The sequence below is a fragment of the Mustela nigripes genome, chromosome 12, assembly GCF_022355385.1.
Source record: "Mustela nigripes isolate SB6536 chromosome 12, MUSNIG.SB6536, whole genome shotgun sequence".
Classification (NCBI taxonomy): Eukaryota; Metazoa; Chordata; class Mammalia; order Carnivora; family Mustelidae; genus Mustela; species Mustela nigripes.
In genome coordinates, this window is record NC_081568.1 from 119164388 (window position 1) to 119180316 (window position 15929).

The following is a 15929-nucleotide window of genomic DNA, read 5'->3' on the forward strand; positions in this document are numbered from 1 at the left end:
TGGGCTTTGTGCCTCACATTTATACTTCATGTAATCCCCAGAGCACACACAGGCCTAGGAGTATGACATGCTCCCCCCAGTCAGTGTCACTGGGTAGGGTACTCAGAAGGGGGTATCATTTCTGTATTGAAAAAAGAAAAACTAGTCCTATTTTGAAGGCTGCTTTCGTGCAAACTAACAATGCTTGAAAGCGAACTTCAAGAGGATCAAACTGTTCTCAAATAACTCACTGGTGTCCATTATTAGAATCGTGGCCAGTCCTAAGAAAAAAACTACCTTTTTCTAACGAAAGAAAATATTTTTTTTCCTGATTATATAATTAAAAGCTCATGGAAAATTCTCAGCAGGCACTAAGATTTCTCATGAGGTAAAACTAGGCCATTGGGAGGCACCTGGGTGGCTCAGTGGGTTAAAGCCTCTGTCATAGTCTCAGGGTCCTGGGATCAAGCCCTGCATCAGGCTCTCTGCTCAGCGGGGAGCCTGCTTCCTCCTGTCTCTCTTCTTGCCTCTCTGCCTACTTGTGCACGCTCTCTCTCTCTCTCTGTCAAATAAATAAATAGATGTCTTTAAAATAAAACAAACAAACAAACAAACAAACAAAAACTAGGCCTATTGAGATTCCTGTTGGAGAGACCAGCCTCTTCCATTCCTACTTGATCAAGAATTTGGGGTCTCTCTAGTGCAGGGAATTGCAACCTGTGGGCCATTCCTCATCTCCTTTGATCCTCACAGTCTTCTGTCTTAGGTGTGGGTACAGTTATTTCTTTTTTCAGATGAGAAAAATAGTGCTTACAAATGTGCATACACTATGGTGAGTGCTGTGAAGTGTGTAAACCTGGCGATTCACAGACCTGTACCCCTGGGGCTAATAATACATTATATGTTAATAAAAAGAAAGAAAGAAATAAGGAAATGTGCCTACACAGGCCCATGGTCTCAGTGGGCATTTGGTGGAGCCAGGATTCTGGTCATGCAAATCAAAAGATAGAGCCTTTACTCTAGGGAAGCTGACACCTTTCTTTGTGGTCATTAAGTCTCAGGACAACATGAGGCTTCCCTCGGGGCCTTTCTTGAGATTCTGGGAGATGGTGACACGGCCGCTTTTTGCCTGGCTCTTGGAACATTGTGAATGCTTTGGAAACAGTTTTTGAGACTTGAGTTCTGACTCATTTAATAAAAAATCTATACCATGAACTATGGCAGACATAGAAAAACAGTATATAATTCATCCTTTTCATACCTTTCTACCCCTGCAGTTAGAAGTGATCTAATCTGTGTATTCACTGAACTCAAGCATGGCATGCCTCTTTGGCGGGTCTCTTGACTGACAGATTCTGAACCACTTTCAGAGGTAGGAGAGGCTGCTTAAAGGACATGTGGATTCCTAGTCCATGGAAATGGCCTAGGGACACTCACCATTGCCAGGAGATCACACATGCTCTGTCAGTCATTACGACTGAGGCCTGTAGCCTGCTCCATCAACTACAAGGAGGGAATGACTCAGCCAGGCCTGTGACCTGATGGTAGGGATAAGGGGCGGTCACTTCTTGATCACTTCATTTCTATAAAACTTCAGTTAAACGAAGAAGTGCTCATAAACATCACAAGGGCTGGGGTTGGTTGGCAAGGAGAAAATCTTCCTGATGGCCCTTTAGTCTATCGATTTATGAACATGAAAAAAAATAATGTGACTCAAAATTTGGGTCATTATAGTCTTGGCATCCTCATTTAATGTCTTAATCTTTCAGAGACTGGAGTAATTCTGTGTGTTGGGAAATGCAGAGTCATAGCCAGATGAGCTTGTGGTGAGAGTTTCTTTTTCTTTTTCTTTTTTTTTTTTTCTTAAGATTTTATTTATTTATTTGGCAGACAGAGATCACAAGTAGGCAGGCAGGCAGAGAGAGAGGAGGAAGCAGGCTCCCCACTGAGCAGAGAACCCCATGCAGGGCTCCATCCCAGGACCCTGAGATCATGACCTGAGCCGAAGGCAGAGGCTTTAACCCACTGTGCCACCCAGGCACCCCGTGGTGAGAGTTTCTTACTGTGAGTGGGTGAATTCTCTTCTTTCTGAGGGTGGATCCAGCCTTATCACTATTAGTGGATATGCAGACCTAACCAGTTAGGACTGGTGCCCAGGCCAGAGTAGGAGGATTTCCAGGGGCCACGGCTGATGGTAAGGGGCTGGGGGCATGAGGGTAAAAAAGATGCCTGCATGACTAACACAAGATGACATGAAGCAGGGGACTTTGAGAATTTTCAGCTGGAGATCAGGGAGGACTCACGAGGGCTAGATGGTCCCCAGAGAAGATCAGGAAGCAAGCTCAATCTAGAGGAAACCGATAATCTCAAACATACCCGACTCTAGGGCCTTCCTAACCTTGCATTCCTTTAGCTTAAATATCTTCACCCAGCATCTTGTTTCATCTCTTATCATACATGCCCAGACCCACCCTGCTTCACCTGCACTAACTTTTTTTTCTGTTTTCCTTAGGGCCTTTGTGCATGTGAGTCTGTCCATCTAGAATGCCTCCCCTCCTCCGTCCCATAGTTTCACGATTAGGTTATGTGTAGTCGGGCGGGTCTCCATCAAATGGCGTTTCTTTTTGTACCCGGTCTGGAGCTAGCCTCCGCCCGCCACTCTCTGTTCCATGACCCTGTTTCATTGCCTTGACAGCACGCATCACTCTCGGAAATCATCTTGTTTTTGTGAAGTGCACAGTGAGGTTGAAATCAATGACCCCCACTGCGGTATTCTTGTCTTTATTTCTTAGGTCCACCCCCTTACACCAAATCCATGCATACACTATGGCCGTCAGAAGCTATTTGTTCGTATACTTTATATTTTGAAAGAGACTCATGATTTGGATTCGGTTTAGGCCATCCTCTCCTTTCACCAACTCCCGTACCACAGTCGCGATTCTAGCTTTTTCACAGCCTCTTTTATTTCTATCCCATTTATCCAAGACTTTTTCTTCCCTTGGCCAAGGGCGCTGCATGTATGTTTGGGAAAGACTTTAGTCAGCAAGCCATGCCTGGGAGCCTGGGACTCCTGCAGATGCCGGTGAGGCCTCTTGGGATACCCAGTTCATGAGCATGTGTCCCTCCTGTCACTACAGTGACCTTCCGGAAGTGCTCTGGGTGCGGTCAGCCATGGATATAGAAGGCTGAAACTTGGAGGACAGCAAGCTAAGTTTTGACTTTTCTGCTTCCTGAGGCAATATTTAACCTGAAGGAAAAGAAGGCTTCAGCCCAAGATTCCATGGAGGGAATTTTCAAAAAAATACAAATCTTGCTAAATGTAAAAGAATTAAGCCAGATTACTCTCAATTATGTATTTAAAAAAAAAAAAACACAGTACTATAGTGACAGACAACTTTTTTTTTTTTTTAAGATTTTTTACTTATTTATTTGACAGACAGAGATCACAAGTAGGCAGAGAGGCAGGCAGAGAGAGAGGAGGAAGCAGGCTCCCTGCTGAGCAGAGAGCCCGATGCGGGGCTCCATCCCAGGACCCTGAGATCATGACCTGAGCCGAAGGCAGAGGCTTAATCCACTGAGCCACCAGGTGCCCTGACAGACAACATTTTAATATCTATGTAATAGCAGTACTGTCCCTCCTATATTTAGTGCCTATAGTACATCTTACACACATTTTAGCTTTTGGAGCATAATCTTGCCACTTGGCATTATAAAACTTTCTAGTTTGTAAGCTTGCCTCTCTGAAGTACAAATCTTCTTAAGAGATAGGCCTTGTTGAGAAAGAAGCTTTGTATTTTACCTTTCCTTTTCTCTGCCCTCCATTTATTATTTTTTTATCAGTTGAAACAGTGTACTTGTATAAGAAAATGCAAAAAAGCACAAAGAAGGATTTTTTTAATTTTTATTTTTTTAAGATTTTATTTATTCATTTGACAGAGAGAGACACAGTGAGAGAGGGAACACAAGCATGGGAAGTGGGAGAGGGAGAAGCAGACACCTTGCTGAGCAGGGAGCCCAATGTGGGGCTCGATCCCAGGACCCTGGGATAATGACCTGGGCTGAAGGCAGAACTTAACCACTGAGCCACCCAGGCACCCCAAGAAGAATATTTTTATTAAAATCGCTGCACCATCAGAAGATAACCTCATTTGAACTTCAGTGATCATACTGTCCATACTATTTTATAAGCTGATTTTTCTTTATGTAAAATATGCATAATATGTTTTCATTTAATGAAATGTTCTTCTAAGCATGATTTTTAGTGACCACATGGTACTTCATCCCGTAGATGTCCATAGCACAACCCGCTATCATGGGAGGCAGTCCAGACAGGGAAGAGAATAGGGTCTGAAGCAGACATACTATTTTTTTTTTTTTAATCAGATGTGGCAATGGCCGCATTATGTACTCATCCCATTCCTCAGTCTCTTCACCCGTAAAATGAGGATAACAATAGTACCAGCAATGTATCGATTCCTGTAATGATTAAGTTATGACACATGGTATACATCGTACTTAAAACACTTAGAGTGCTTACATTAATGCTCTAAATAGATACTCTTACTAAAGCATTGTTACTGTTATTGTAGCATCGTAATATTCTGATAGAATCATTGTCTGGCACATGGTAAATGGTCAGTAAACATTCATTATTATTACCTATATTGTGTTCGGTTTTTTTGACGTGATCATACTGCGATGAATATCTTTGAAGAAAAAAGGCTTTTGCTCTCTCTCTTCTTATTTCCTTGAGATCAATTTTTAGAAATAGAATTACATCTTTGATGCTTACTGCTAAATCACCCACCTGGAGATTGTACTAAACGCAGCTCTCTCCAGCACTGTAAGAGGAATGTTGTTTCCAGTCGTGCTCCATGGAGGAAATGGCAACTGCCCATGTGAGGAGTTTTGCAGTTCTCCAGAAGCACTGATTATTGAGCAAGGGATTTGGTCAACTTCCTCTTCCTTTTCAATGTTTATATGGCCTTCAGGCAAAGATATGAAAAAATCTTAAAACATATTTATTTTTGTGTGTGCTTATTGGCATATTAGTCTGAAGGTTGCTTGAGAAGATATTTGTATTGATATGAAAATTTGCCTTGTCTACATTGGTAAGACAGTTCTCCCATTGAAACTAATACTTTTTTATTTTTAAGAAAAAAACAACAAGCCTTGACAGCAGTCAGCCTTCCAGAACCCATGCTGGCGGAACAGCCCCGGCCACCAAGGTCAGTCATTTCCTTTTTTTTTTTTAAGATTTTATTTATTTATTTGAGAGAGAGAGAGAGAGAGCACAAGTAGGGGGAGAGGTAGAGGGAGAGGGAGAAAACGGCTTCCCTGCAGAGCAGGGTAAGCCTGATATGGGACTCGATCCCAGAACTCCACATAACCTGAGCCAAAAGCAGGAGCCTAACCAACTGAGCCACCCAGGCGCCCAACGTCAGTCATTTCTTGAAGGTGAAAAGACTCCTAGTCTTCAGGTCAATAAGTTGTGAACAAAATATCATTTCTATGCTGGGGGAGAGGGGAGGAATGTAATTTCTTAATAATGATTTGAGTGATTTAAAACCTTGTTTTAAATCTTGTTATACTGTAAGTGTCCAATCAGTATTATTATCATAATACCTATAAATAATATTGGACTTTGGCATATACTGGGAGTAGAAATATAGTGCTTTCACCTCTTCAGAAAATAATTCAGATTCTCTTTGTGCATATTAGCCACACCAGGCTCTCTGCTAAATGCTCTATATAATTATCTTATGTAATCTCCTCACAGTGTTGTAGTTGTTATTCCTTTTTACCTGAGGAAACCAGGGCTGTGGGAGGTTAAGCATCCTTGACAAGATTGCAAAGCTGGAGGTAGGGTTCAAACCCAGGCTTCCTGTTCATACAGGGTCCTCGACACTGCTGGACTTGAGATGCCCTAACCAAGCATCTGTTAGTGTAATACAGCACTTGGGAGCTTTGCAACTTATAAAAATCACTGAAACAACATATTTCAAAGTTAAAAAAAAATTTACAATTTTAGCTAGTAGTTTTCAGTCTTTAAAATTAGTTATGTGTGGCCCATTTCAACTTGTGGTCTTCCAGTATGTCTGAGATGATCAAAAACCTTAACTTCAGGACTGTCTATACAACTATTTTAAATAAGCATTTTTCCTTTAAAAACTGGTAGCTTTCTTATGGAGGTCTGCAGACTTTCTCATATAGGTTGCTTGCTTGATTAAGAGTTTATATTTTAGTGCTTCTTGGAGCCCCTAAAGGTGCCCAAACCAAAGTGCAGCTGAGAAATGAGAAGAAGATGGCCAGAGTTGAACAGACTTGGGGACGCTACAGCATCAGTTCTCAGTATCAGTCGGAAGTCTTCTTCATAGCCAAACAAATTTGACCTGCCTCTTTGCCACTTATTATTAGCAAGTTGACCTAGCCCCACTGAGCCTGAGTTTCCTCATTTGTAAAACAGGGATTGGACTTTTCTTGACATATCTGCTGAGAGACTGAAATAAAATAAAGATAAAATATATATAAAACTCTTATCCCTGAACCTGGCATTTAGTAGGTGCTGGGAAAATGTATCTCTGCTGTGACTACTCTTGTTAGCCTCATACTCTGTTGTTTTGATGTCTGGAACTAACAAAGATTTTCCAACTATGTCCTGTCTTAAAGTACTTTGATTTAACTCATGCTTAAATTACGCTTCTAAAAATAAGAAGCCTCATTAGGAAACCCCAGCCCTCTGAGATTTAGTGGATCATCTGCAGGTGATTTCCAAATTTTGGAATCATCTAAACTCTTGCGCAGGGTGGTGGTTAGTACATTATAGAAAATCACACCCAGTTTTCTCTTGGAAGTTAGCCATAAGAAGAAGTCAGTCCCTTTTCTTTCTTTCTTCCTTCCTTCCTTCCTTCCTTCCTTCCTTCCTTCCTTCCTTTCTTTCTTTTTTTAAACACACAAAGTTATTATCCAATCATTCTTCAGTTATAAAGAATTTTGACATCTCCCCCAAATCCTGCTCTGCCTCAGGAAACTGAGGGAGGGGGGCATAGCTGGGAGGTGGAGACATTTTAGCCACATGTTTAGTGTTTGTTTAATGTCAAGCTTGTCATTCCTTCTTTAAGTTCTAAAACATTGTCATCTCCCTACCTACATTATTCTCTCTCCTGTTACAATTTCTCAATATAGATTCCTGATTTGCTTTGCTTCACCAGTTTTTTGAATATTGGTTTCCTTGGGGTTTGATTGTTCACTCCTTTCTATCTTGTTATCTTTAACATTTATAGAATATTGGAAGAATATATATATGTATATATGGACATATTATAATTGCTTATTTCTTCTTTTGATGCCTGATTGAAAGGGCTTCGACTAAGCATCCTGATCACTATGAAGATTTTATTTATATATTTGAGAGAGAGAGAGAGTGGGAGAGAATGACAGGGAGGAGGAGCAGAGGGAGAGAGAGAGAGAGAGAGAGAGGCAATCTCAAGCAGACTCCCCACTGAGTATGACCTGACTTGAGGCTCGATCTCAGGACACTGAAATCATAACCTGAGCCTAAGTCAAGAGTTGGACTCTTAACCAACTGAGCCATCACAGGTGCTCCAGCATGATCATCAATTTAAAGAAAAAGTCATTCCCATGCATCATTGAGAAAAGCTGCAGGTAATAGCATTTGTGATCACTTGAAGCCTTTTATTATACAATTAATTCTTATAACACACACAGGCAACATCATATTACCCTGACACATGTGACAAAATAGTAGATATAATTGGCTGTGAGAATTAGTCTTGGTTTTCTTGACTCTTGACACAGTGAACTTAAAGGGTAAAATAAATGATAATTTTACCATTATAAAGAAAATTTCACAATCTGTCTGAAAAGTTAAACATCTCATTTGAAGCTACACATAAGCTGTGTAATATAGAATGGCTACCGTGTATTGCAGAACGGTTTTATGAACATTCTCACAAAATGAGTAATTTTGTGCGCAAGTAAGACCAGTTCTGCCATGCACTTCTGGGCTTGGAAGACCCAAAGTGCCTCAGTGGCATAGTCTTTCTAAGTCAAAATAATTATTGTAAGATGTTGAGGGATTAATATTTGATTTTTGATGAATTAATAATGAGGACTAATGAGGCTTCAGAAATGATTCATGTTTTTATTAATGCCAGCATGAAAAGAGTTGTGATCCACACGCAGTCATGAGATTGTGTTGTGGGCGGAGTTCTGAGGCCTATGTGTTGTAACCACTTCCTATTCAGGCAGGGAAATCGAGGTTGAACTTCTGTTAGGAATGTGGCTGCAGAAACTATTAACAATATGTCTGTTGGGGTGCCTGGGTGGCTCAGTCGGTTAAGCATCTGCTTTGAGCTCAGCTCATGATCCTGGGGTCCTGGGGTAGAGTCCCATGGCAGGCTCCCTGCTTGGCCAGGGGAAGGGCTGCTCCTCCCTCTCCTCTCCGAGCATGCTCTCTCTCTCACTCTCTCTCAAATAAATAATTAAATTTATATTTATTTATTATTATATTATTTATAATATAATTATATTATATATAAATATAAAATATGTTTTTATATATATTTATATATTTATTTATTTATTTGACAGAGAGAGATCACAAGTAGGCAGAGAGGCAGGCAGAGTGAGAGGGGGGAAGCAGGCTCGCCGCTGAGCAGAGAGCCCGATGGGGGGCTTGATCCAAGGATCCCAGGATCATGACCTGAGCCAAAGGCAGAGGCTTAATCCACTGAGCCACCCAGGCACCCCCCCCCCCCGCAAAAAAGACTATTAAAACTACTAAAACTATTAAAAAACTATTAAGACTATTACTTCCTATTGGAATCCAGTGTTTCAAACCCAAAAAGAATTTCTTAAGGATAGCAGGGGTAGCTCATGGAAAGATCCAGAAGGCTCCAGCAGCGGGAATGTAAAGTTTCACAGCTAAGAACAGTGCCCTGACATACCACGGGAGCTGCTTCTGCTGCCACTACAGCTTGAGGAGCTAGGACACATTTAGGACCGGATACCAGAAACTCTGCCCCTGCCAATCATGATGACACATATGCCTTGTCAGACACAGATTTCTTGGTGGGCAGTGGTCTCTTCCCATTGCTCGTTGCTTGTTCCCAGTGTCATTCTTTATGCCACATCTGATTGACCAGTGTGAGTCACAGGCCTCCACCCTGTTACGAGGGAATCTGGGATTGTGAGCACTCTGGATTCTGCTTTGGGAAAGTGCATGTTGATTAGGTGGGAAACTTATCAATATGAAGTGAGAGTATTCAGGTGTGTGGCCAGCTGCAAACTGACATATATCTTCTACAGAAAGGAAAACAGGAGAACTGCCTCACTGCACAGGAAGGTAAATGAATCATGATATGTTGTTTAGCAATATTAGGCCTTTAGAATGGAAGGGGATACAGACATTTTCTTTTCTCTCAGCTACAGGGGAAAAGATTTGCAAAGGAATAAGCACCCATCAGAAAATTCTTTCGTGAATTTTGCTCCTGGTTTTGCCATAAATAGCTGTGTTGGCATAAATAGCTCTGCTTTCAGGTGCCAATATTCTCATCCATAAGATGAGTGAGAGGCAGGATAAACTGTGTGTGTTCCCGCGGTCAATGTCAGCCTCACCCCCAGTACCACGTGTGGTTTGGGGGATGACTCTGTGTTAATTAGGCAAGCATTTTTATTTTAATAATTGCATATATATTTTAATGTGCTGAAAAATAAAATAACACTTCAGATTCATGATCCCAAGGATAGCTTTGCTTAAGTTAAAAAGTTTAAAAAGTAAAGAGTAAATTAAGTTAAAAAGTTAAAAAGTAAATCTATTTTTTAAAATATTAAGTAGGGGTACCTGGGTGGCTCAGTGGGTTAAAGCCTCCGCCTTCGGCTCAGGTCATGATCCCAGAGTCCTGGAATCAAGCCCCACATCGGGCTCTCTGCTTGGCAGGGAGCCTGCTTCCTCCTCTCTCTCTCTCTCTGCTTGCCTCTCCACCTACTTGTAACCTCTGTCCATCAAATAAATAAATAAATAAATCTTTAAAATATTAAGTAAGCGTAATACATTTATAACCTATTACAAATATGACAGGCAATGCACAAGTAACCAATGTTTGGAAAACAAGATTCAGAGCAGTACGTCTCATATTTTAATATTCACATTGACTCAGTGAGGTTTTATTAAAATGAGGATTCTGACTCAAGAAGCCTGCAGTGAGACTGGGATTCTGCTTTTTTTTTTTTTTTAAGATTTTATTTATTTATTTGACAGACAGAGATCACAAGTAGGCAGAGAGGCAGGCAGAGAGAGAGGAGGAAGCAGGCTCCCTGCAGAGCGGAGAGCCCGATGCGAGACCCGATCCCAGGACTCTGGGATCATGACTTGAGCCGAAGGCAGAGGCTCTAACCCACTGAGCCACCCAGGTGCCCCTGCGATTCTGCTTTTCTTTTCGTTTCTTTTCTTTTTTTGACTCTGCTTTTCTAATGAGCTCCTCGTTGCTGCTGATCCTGCTGGCTTGGCAAGCGCAGGTTGAGTGGCAAGGATGCTGAACTGTTCTTGATGGTGGGTCATTTAGACCACCTGTCCTTTAGATTACCTCAACGGTGATTAGAGAAACTGGTTTGAATACAGATTCTCAGGTTCCAAGCCAAGAATGCTGATTCAAGAGGGTAGGGTAAGGCCCAGGACTTTATATACCTACCCCTAGGTGTTTCAGATACAGATGACCTGAGGACCACACTGGAAGAAAGGATGAACCTCTAGGACTGGGGCAGCCAAAGCACATCAAGAAGTAATAAAGTTCCTCTTCCTGTGTAAGAAAAGGAAGGTTCTACATGAACCGCAGGATAAGATTGAAAATTTTATTTCGTAACATGTAATTACTCATCTGTACTCTTCAGGAACACAGGATCACTCACCTTTACTGAGGGAGATGTGCTACCTAATGCTAGGGGCTGTGGTACCTGGGACTTATCCCATTGGGGTGTGGCTCAAATAAGGCATGATGTGCTGTTTGTCATAGGAGGAAGTGAATGTCAGTGGAACCCAAGCAAGCTGAAGTTTCGTTAAAAAAAAAAAAAAAAAGGAAAGAAAATACTAACGATATAAAAGAAAATTTTTAAAAAGATTTATATATTTTAGAGAGAGAGAGAGAGCTTGTGGAATGAAAGAGCACAAGCCCCGGAGGGGAGGGGGACAGAGGCAGAGGGAGAAGCAGGTCCCCACTGAGCAGGGAGCCCAATATGGGGCTCAGTTCCAGACCCTGGGATCATGACCTGAGCTGAAGGCAGAGGCTTAACTAACAGAGCCACCCAGACGCCCCTAAGAAGGGGAATTTTTTAAGCTGTATTTTCATGGGAGAATAATTTTAAGGACAAGGTCTTCTGTTCAAGGAATTATAAAATATTAGAAAGGGTCTTACTTCAACAGCTTTACTTAACAGAAAACAAAAAATGAAAACTAATGAGGAGACTGTGAGGAACACCTTGCAGAGGAAGTGGAGTACAAAGCTGTGCAGAGGAGCTCTCTGCCTTTTTCATGCCAGCTGGTGTCACCTCAGCCTTGGCTGGCTGCAGCACTGAGTCATTGCTCAGCTGTCACTAGCTAGGCCTGAGGTCTCTGCTCCCCAGTCACTGACCACCACCTCCTCCAGACACACCCTGGGCACAGTGTCCAGAGTTTTTATTGTGACTAGTTTGCAGCCTTGGGAAGAGTTGACTTTCCATATTTCTTTTAAAATTTCATAACTCTTTTCTATGAACACGATCATTCTGTATTTAATTAATTGGCATTCTTCTAGAGCCTTTTCATTCATTCATTCATTCATTCATTCATTCATGAATTTATATAGTAGTACGGACCTGTGAATCCTTATTTTATTCCTTGGTTTAAAATCAATTTTTCTGATTTTTTATCGTTTTAATCACAATAATATATTATGTGCTATAATTTAGTAGGAGTTTGACTCCGTTAAACTGCTCTTTAAAAGATCCATTATACTCTTCGAGGTGCATTATACTATTTGAGATGATCAGCAGGATGAATCCCTGCTGATGGTCATTCTTAATTTGTTTTATAGTTTTAAAAAAAGAGATATTTGGAGCCATATATTTGTAAGAGTGCCCCTCTTGCCTCCCTTAATTCTGGTGGAGTCACCGGGTGACAGCCCGGGCGCGGGAGACCTCTGCCATCAGCCGGGGCTGTGCGCCCTGCGCGCCGCCCGTATCCCAGGCGGCCTTATTAATAAGTGAGCCGGCTTCCGGGAGGCCTGCCCGAGACGAGTGGGCAGAGCGGACGCCTCCCTCCGCAGACGCCTCCCTCCGCAGACCCGCGCGGAGCTCCCGGGCGGCGCCGCGGTGAGAGGAGGGCGGGGAGCGGCGTGCGTCGCGTCCCGGGACCGCCCCGCCCCTTGCTCTCTGCGGGCTGAGGCTCTAAGCAGAAACCGCGGGGGCTGAGCCCAGCCAGGAATGCAAACCGCCTGAAAACCCAGCGGAAGTCTCTGGGCCCGGGGAGTGGGACGCAGAGTGAGTACTGATTTCGGCCGCTGGCCTCCCTTCCCCGGCGAGCCGTCTGAGCCGCCCCCTTCGCGCCCGGCCCTGCGCGGCGCACATTCGCACCCTGCGTCTGGCTTCCCGGCTTGGACCTGCGTTCTTACTAGTTAGTCTCTTGACCCCGAAGATGCATTTCTTTCCAAATGGGCTCTAAGTTACATTGTGTTACTTGTAAACCTCTCCCTCCCTCTCTCCCCCCTTCCTCCCGGACGGTAACACTGTGCTGGCTTTAAAGCTGTAATGTATCTGGTGACCGGACGCGCGCGGTTGGGTTACAAAACCAGGGATTTGTGTGACCTGGAAAAAACAGCAAAGAAGAAAAGCAGAAGCTCTATTTGGTTTGGCATTTTTAAGGTTAGGACCTACCAAGCTCCCCCCGACCCCCGCCCCCCAGCCCTGCCCTCACTACTGTGCTGACCTCCGTTTTAGAGAGTGAGCTCACTCTGTATAACCTTTCCACGTACCTGATACATACTGGGTGTGGTGTGGTATATGTTGTAACATGTTTTGGTTCTATTTCCTTGAACACAACCCGAGACTGTGGTCAGATAACATCCCTGAGAGGTACTTTGTCTTTCAAGAACGCAAGGTGTTTTCACAGAGATTTTAACAATCTCGGCTGCACTAACAGGGTCCCAGTGTTCCTCAGGAACAGGCAAGAGGCAAATTCTTTATTCCTATTTTACAGCTTGAGAAAACCAGGCAGAGTTTAGGAGAAACTTCCTTAAGGGGGCAAGACCTTCGGTTCTCTGACTAGTCTTCTAGTAATCCACCTATACATCGGAGGAACCAGAATGCTCAGTCAGCTACTCAGGGAAGTTTCTGCTGTATGAGGTGTGTTGTTGAGTGAAAACCTCTGCATTGCAGAGGTCAGTAAGGAGTGGCACCCGCTGTTCAAAGGGGGAAACTGTTTTCTAGTGAGTAGCTATCGAGTGTGTCTTCCTGATGTTTTGTTTGTGGGCAGTGAATTCAGCTTTTGCACACTGATTTTTCAGTATTTAAAAGGGTATTTGTTGCTGGGAATGTGGTGGGAAGGGAGTGATGTCGGGATTCTAGAAGACAGCGTAGTATTAAAGTAGTGACATTCAGCCAAATCATGCTGAAGCTGGAAAGGCTACATCTGCTGACTAATGGAGAAAGTGGCCAATAGCAATCAGGGTGGAGTGGAAATCCACGTATGCACAGCAAGGACCCTTGGTATCGATTATACAAAAGTGAGCTTTGCAGACTGCACGACAGTGTTTATGAAACAGCCCATTCAAGTATAAATGTTAGCTGTGGCTCAGTTCACATGCCTTTAAAAAAGATTCCTAGTGCATGAGAAGGGTTGGTTATATAGTACTGGTGGTGAATTTAGTTCCTTGATTGTTCTCAGAATTGATCAAAGAAGGGTTCCTCTTGATCTTTTTTTCACTTGATAAAACCAGTCTTATTTTTCAATTCAAGAAATATATATTGAGCACTTACTATGTGGAAATAACCTTGGTAGATGCTGTGGGGAAACAAATATATGGATCCTGTATTCAAGGGATACAGTATAGCAAGAAGCTGGCATTCTAAGAACAGAAGTAACAGAGCTAATTGAGACTATGTAACCAAATGAGACTTTACTATGTGATAACTTTTCATGCCCTGGGAAAATACTTTATAGGGAGCTGTTAAATATGTCCTGAGAAACAATGTAGTGTGATAGGTAAGAGGTCAGGCTCTTACTTTCTTAATCTGTAAAATGGGTATAATAAGAGTTTCGACCTCATGACTGCATTATCATCACGTAATGTGAAGTACTCAGCTAACCACTAGGACATAGTAGTTTTCACTAAATGTAGCAATAACTGTGACCACCCTACAGATTATGCTGATCTCTTCTTGTTCTGAAACCAATTATAGTTACTTTCTGATGATTTATTATTACTGCCTAATGTAGGTAGGAGGGCACTAGGACAACAACATCACTTTGCTAACAGTAGGATTAACAGATCTCCAGTGGTATATAGACCAATGGACCAAAGTATATGGTCTTGTTCAGAAGTTAGCATGTCTTAAGAGATGTTGTAAAGTACCCTTAGAAATCAGAAATAATGGGTTTGAGCAATTATGGCTTTCCATAAATATAGTTTAGCTCACTTGTTCTTAACCAGGGGAGGTAGCACCCTATTAAAAGGTATATTAAAATACACGAGCGTGTTTTTGGTGATGCCCTAGCATTCACTGGGAAAGAGACAGTTCTTCATACTTAAGAACTGTCAGCCCAAATGCCAGGAAGTACCCTGTTGAGAAACACTGAGTAGATAACATTTTTTTAAAGGATTTTATTTATGCTCTTGGTTGGGGGGCTATTGGGGAGCAGATGAGAGGGAGAAGCAGGCTCTCTGCTAAGCAGGTGGCCTGCCACTGGGATAAGGAGCTCAATCCCAAGAACCTGGAATCATGACCAAAGCCCAAGGCAGATGCTCAGTGGTGACCAAACCAAAGACAGATGTTCAACCTACTCAAACAACAAAGCCACATAGACAGCCCTAACGTTTTTATATTTTTATTTATTTTTTATAAGATTTTTTATTATCTGACACAGAGGGAGAGACATCACAAGTAGGCAGAGAGGCAGGCAGAGAAAGAGGGGGAAGCAGGCTTCCTGCTGAGCAGAGAGCCCGATGCAGGGCTCGATCCCAGGACCCTGAGATTATGACCTGGGCCGAAGGCAGAGGCTTAACCTGCTGAGCCACCCAGGTGCCCCTAACATTTTTATTTTAAAGGCTATTTACATAGAAAATATGAAGTGCGATTGTGACAACCATTGTACTTTCCTAATATGCAGATGATTCAGTATATCAGAAAAACTATAGAATTAAATATGTTCCTGTTATAAAGTCAGACACATTGGTGCTAAGACATACATTCCAGATTCGTCTAGTTTCCAAAATGAGAGCGTTGTAAGATATAATGAAAAAGAAGCTACAAAGAGAAGTATGTAGACAGGAGAACATAGCTTGTGGGTGTTTTATTTAAACCGGACCAACCAATTCGGCATTTGGGGAAAAGTAAATAGTTCCATCTAAGGAATGAAGATTGTAACTGTCATCAAAACGAAGCGTCCTTAATTGAAGAGATTTGTTAAAGCACTCTAAAGGGAAGGTTATTGGTCTTCAGACAGAGAATGCAGGCCAATAAGGTAATTCCAGGCTAACCTATAGCCCTGGGGCTCTCCCAATCCTTGCCCTAGTATGTGTTGCACCCCCTTGAAATTCTCTAAGATCATTTTCATGATGTGTAGTCTGGAGAGTATGTGCATCAGATTCACCTGGGATACTTATTTAAAAATGGAAATTTCCCAGGCTCTCCCTCAGATTTACCTAGTCAGAATCAAAGAGGAATACATGCCTTAATGA

At 42.4% G+C, this 15929-nt stretch overlaps 1 protein-coding gene across 9 annotated transcripts in view; it reads left to right on the plus strand.

Annotated features, from left to right (window-relative positions):
• CAST (calpastatin) overlaps positions 1-15929 on the plus strand; it is a 113132-nt gene that overhangs the window by 30553 nt on the left and 66650 nt on the right. For 6 of the 9 annotated variants that reach the window (XM_059418274.1, XM_059418272.1, XM_059418271.1 and 3 more), the window contains exon 3: positions 5136-5207. The exons of 2 other annotated variants lie outside the window; for them this stretch is intronic. In XM_059418274.1, coding sequence (XP_059274257.1) covers positions 5136-5207 — 72 coding nt within the window. Of the gene's footprint in view, positions 1-5135; positions 5208-12341; positions 12514-15929 lie in introns of those variants that run through there. One more of the 9 variants, XM_059418277.1, reaches the window with a different exon arrangement.